The sequence below is a fragment of the Lolium rigidum genome, chromosome 2, assembly GCF_022539505.1.
Source record: "Lolium rigidum isolate FL_2022 chromosome 2, APGP_CSIRO_Lrig_0.1, whole genome shotgun sequence".
In the NCBI taxonomy this organism is placed as follows: Eukaryota; Viridiplantae; Streptophyta; class Magnoliopsida; order Poales; family Poaceae; genus Lolium; species Lolium rigidum.
In genome coordinates, this window is record NC_061509.1 from 184,232,414 (window position 1) to 184,235,225 (window position 2,812).

Sequence of the window (2,812 nt, forward strand, 5' to 3'; positions counted from 1 at the left end):
ATACTTGGGACTTTCTGACCCTCTTAACCATCGAAGCTCTAGCTCCGCGGGATGTTGTTTCTTTCGCGGTGGAGAGAGACTATATTTGGGCGGTCTTTGAGGTAGACTATGCTGAGTTGGTATGTATCTCGAAGGAGGAACGAAAAGATCGGTCAACTATTTTGCTGATCCTATATGATGTTCATGAGCTAGGTTTTTCTTTTGAATCTTTTAGTTCAGTCCACCGCACAACAAACCATTTGGCTCGCAATTACGCTGAATTTGCATGCAATAATATGGTGTCTAATGTTTGGGTCTAGACTGAGTCATATTGGTGTTCAGTTCACATCCTTTTGGCTTATTGTAACCCTATGTCTTTGAATTAATTAAAGCTCACAAGTTCTCAAAAAAAAAAAGATACTAGAAGTTCCTACACAAAAATTCTGAACGTCACAACTCGATATTAGCCATTGCACATGAAATGGGGAAAATATATAACCAGCAATTAAAAGCTGAGATTGATGTAAAGAAGTTCAATTCAGAGGGATAGACAATTAATATTCCCAACAATTGCTCTGTTTCAGATGCATATGCACGAACATTACAAAGAGATTTTACGGTTCTTCTCTACTTGTACAATCTGCCAAAATTGCTCTCTCGGTTTTACAGTTGATCAACGCCGAGGGTCACAGATGAGCGACTGGGCGCATAGCATGCAGGCATCCGGCCAAGTTCGTGCCGTCGTACCCCGTGAGCTCCTGCATCTCCGAGCTCCACGCCGGTACGTCCGGCAGGTTGTTGAGCAGCGCAGACCTCGCCAGGAAGATTGCAGACGACGCCACGACGGACGGCAGGTACCCGAGACACGCGTAGTTGCGCAGCGACTCGTCGGTGAGGCGATGCGCCATTCGCTGGATCTTCAGCTCCTCCTCTCCTTGTGTGTGCTTGGTGAAGCGGCTGACGAAGGTGTGCGCCGTGGGGCCGCCGAGCTGGTACCCGAGCGCCACCACCATGCGGCGCTCCATGTCCAGCACCTCCTCCCTCGTGGTGGACCCGCCGACGTACCAGGAGATCTTGTCGGGGTCCAGCTTCGCCAAGGTGCGCTGGCCGTCCTCGTACTTGGCGGACACGAAGATGGCCACGGCGCCCAGGAGGCGGAGCTCGTGGTCGGTATGCTTCCTCATGGCTCGCACCGACAGGACCCGGTCGACGTAGGCCACTGCGTGGTGGAGCGTGCCGTCGACGAGGTCGTGGTGCCGGACGAAGTCGTCCATCCAGTCGATCATGCGGGCGCGGTCCGACGGGGTCACCCGGTCCTGCTGCACCGTCTTCAGGTAGTCCGGCCGCGGCCGCTCCTCGGGGCTCCGCTCCGTCCGCCGCAGGTTGGCGTCGATGTCGTCTTCGTAGTCGGAGCACACCCGCCGGCGCTTCGTAGTGGAGGGCTTCTCGTTCTCGGAGACGGCTGTGGATACTTGCGGCGCCGCCGCGCGCTTTGGGTGCTTTGGCGGCACCTCAGCGGGGATTTCGCTGGGCGATGGCGGGAGCACCTTGCTGCAAGGACGGGAGAAGCCGGGAGGCGGAGGTAGAACACGGGCGGGCACGTCGTCGACGGGCAGCTGATCGCAGAAGAATCCGATGCTGGGGGGCGGGGTTCGAAGACGGGCGACGGGCTGCCGAGCGTAGGAGAATTCGAAGCCCGGGGGCGGAGGTCGACGACGGGCGGGCTGCCGAGCGTAGGAGAATTCGAAGCCGGGGGGCGGAGGTCGACGACGTGCGGGCAAGTCGGCGACGGGCTGCCGAGCGAAGGAGAATCCGAAGCCGGGCGGCGGAGGGCGAGCAAAGGCCCAGGGATTCACGGTGCGCTGCATCATCGTCGCCGGCCGATCGAGGGATGAAGGTGGATTCTTTCTTGCTTGTGCTAGTCACACGGTGTGATCAGGGAAGGGCAGGGGTTAATTGTGAGTTTGTGACTCTTGTGCAGCACCCATATATACTCCTTCGGGCTCGTGTCCGACTCTTCTTCCATGCGCCTTGTACCAGTCATCCTCTTTTTGTGGCGCCAACAGGATCTCTCAGACAGCCAATTCGCAAAAAGAATAGAAAGATCTCTGCGACAGTCCGAGTTGCGTCGGCCTTTTCTACTTCAACGAACCGACGTATTGTAAATTTGTAACGCGTCGTGATCAAGCGACTGAAGCAATAGGCAGGAAGGCCGCGTGCTGCCGGCACCGTGTGAATTCCTGTACGTGGCAGAGCTAAACTCCTGTCCGTGTGAGAGACCTAATTCACATTGATATATGCTATTTGTTGAAATCTAAATGAATTCGTAATGCAATTACGGACCAAGATTAAGCGTAACTAGCAAACTGCTCGTTCCGTTGCTACGGCTTTTCTAATAATTTTACTTTTACATGTAGACACAATGCCATATCCATATGCACTTATCTTTTTAACATGCATTTCACATGGTGCTTTACTTGTGTGACATTGTTTTCCTTTTGCTTTAACTATATCCCCATTCTTTATTGTTAGGCTAGTAAGACATTTAGTCGGTTAGAGCATCTTCACCGACGGCCCCCAAATAGGCGCTGGCAGGGGCTCCGGCAATGCCGTACGGGGGCACCGGTAGAGCATCCTCTATTTGGGGATGCTGCTCCCACACCGACGCCCCCCATACGCCAGCCCCGATAGGATTTGAAACTTAAAATGATATTTTAAAAATGATATTCATACGAAATTGGAACGAAATTTATACAAAAGTAACTCGAATTTAAACTAAAAAACTAAAAAAAAATCTAGCAGCGCTGTGAGTCAAAGGCGCTGAAGTCGAGGT

General features: G+C 53.2%; 1 protein-coding gene across 1 annotated transcript; it reads right to left on the bottom strand.

Moving 5' to 3' along the window:
* Window positions 1-665: 665 nt before the first annotated feature.
* On the bottom strand, window positions 666-1,850 carry LOC124690375 (cyclin-F2-2-like). Its single transcript, XM_047223764.1, has one exon. It carries the CDS (start codon window positions 1,848-1,850, stop codon window positions 666-668), a length of 1,185 nt encoding a protein of 394 aa, XP_047079720.1.
* Window positions 1,851-2,812: the final 962 nt, after the last annotated feature.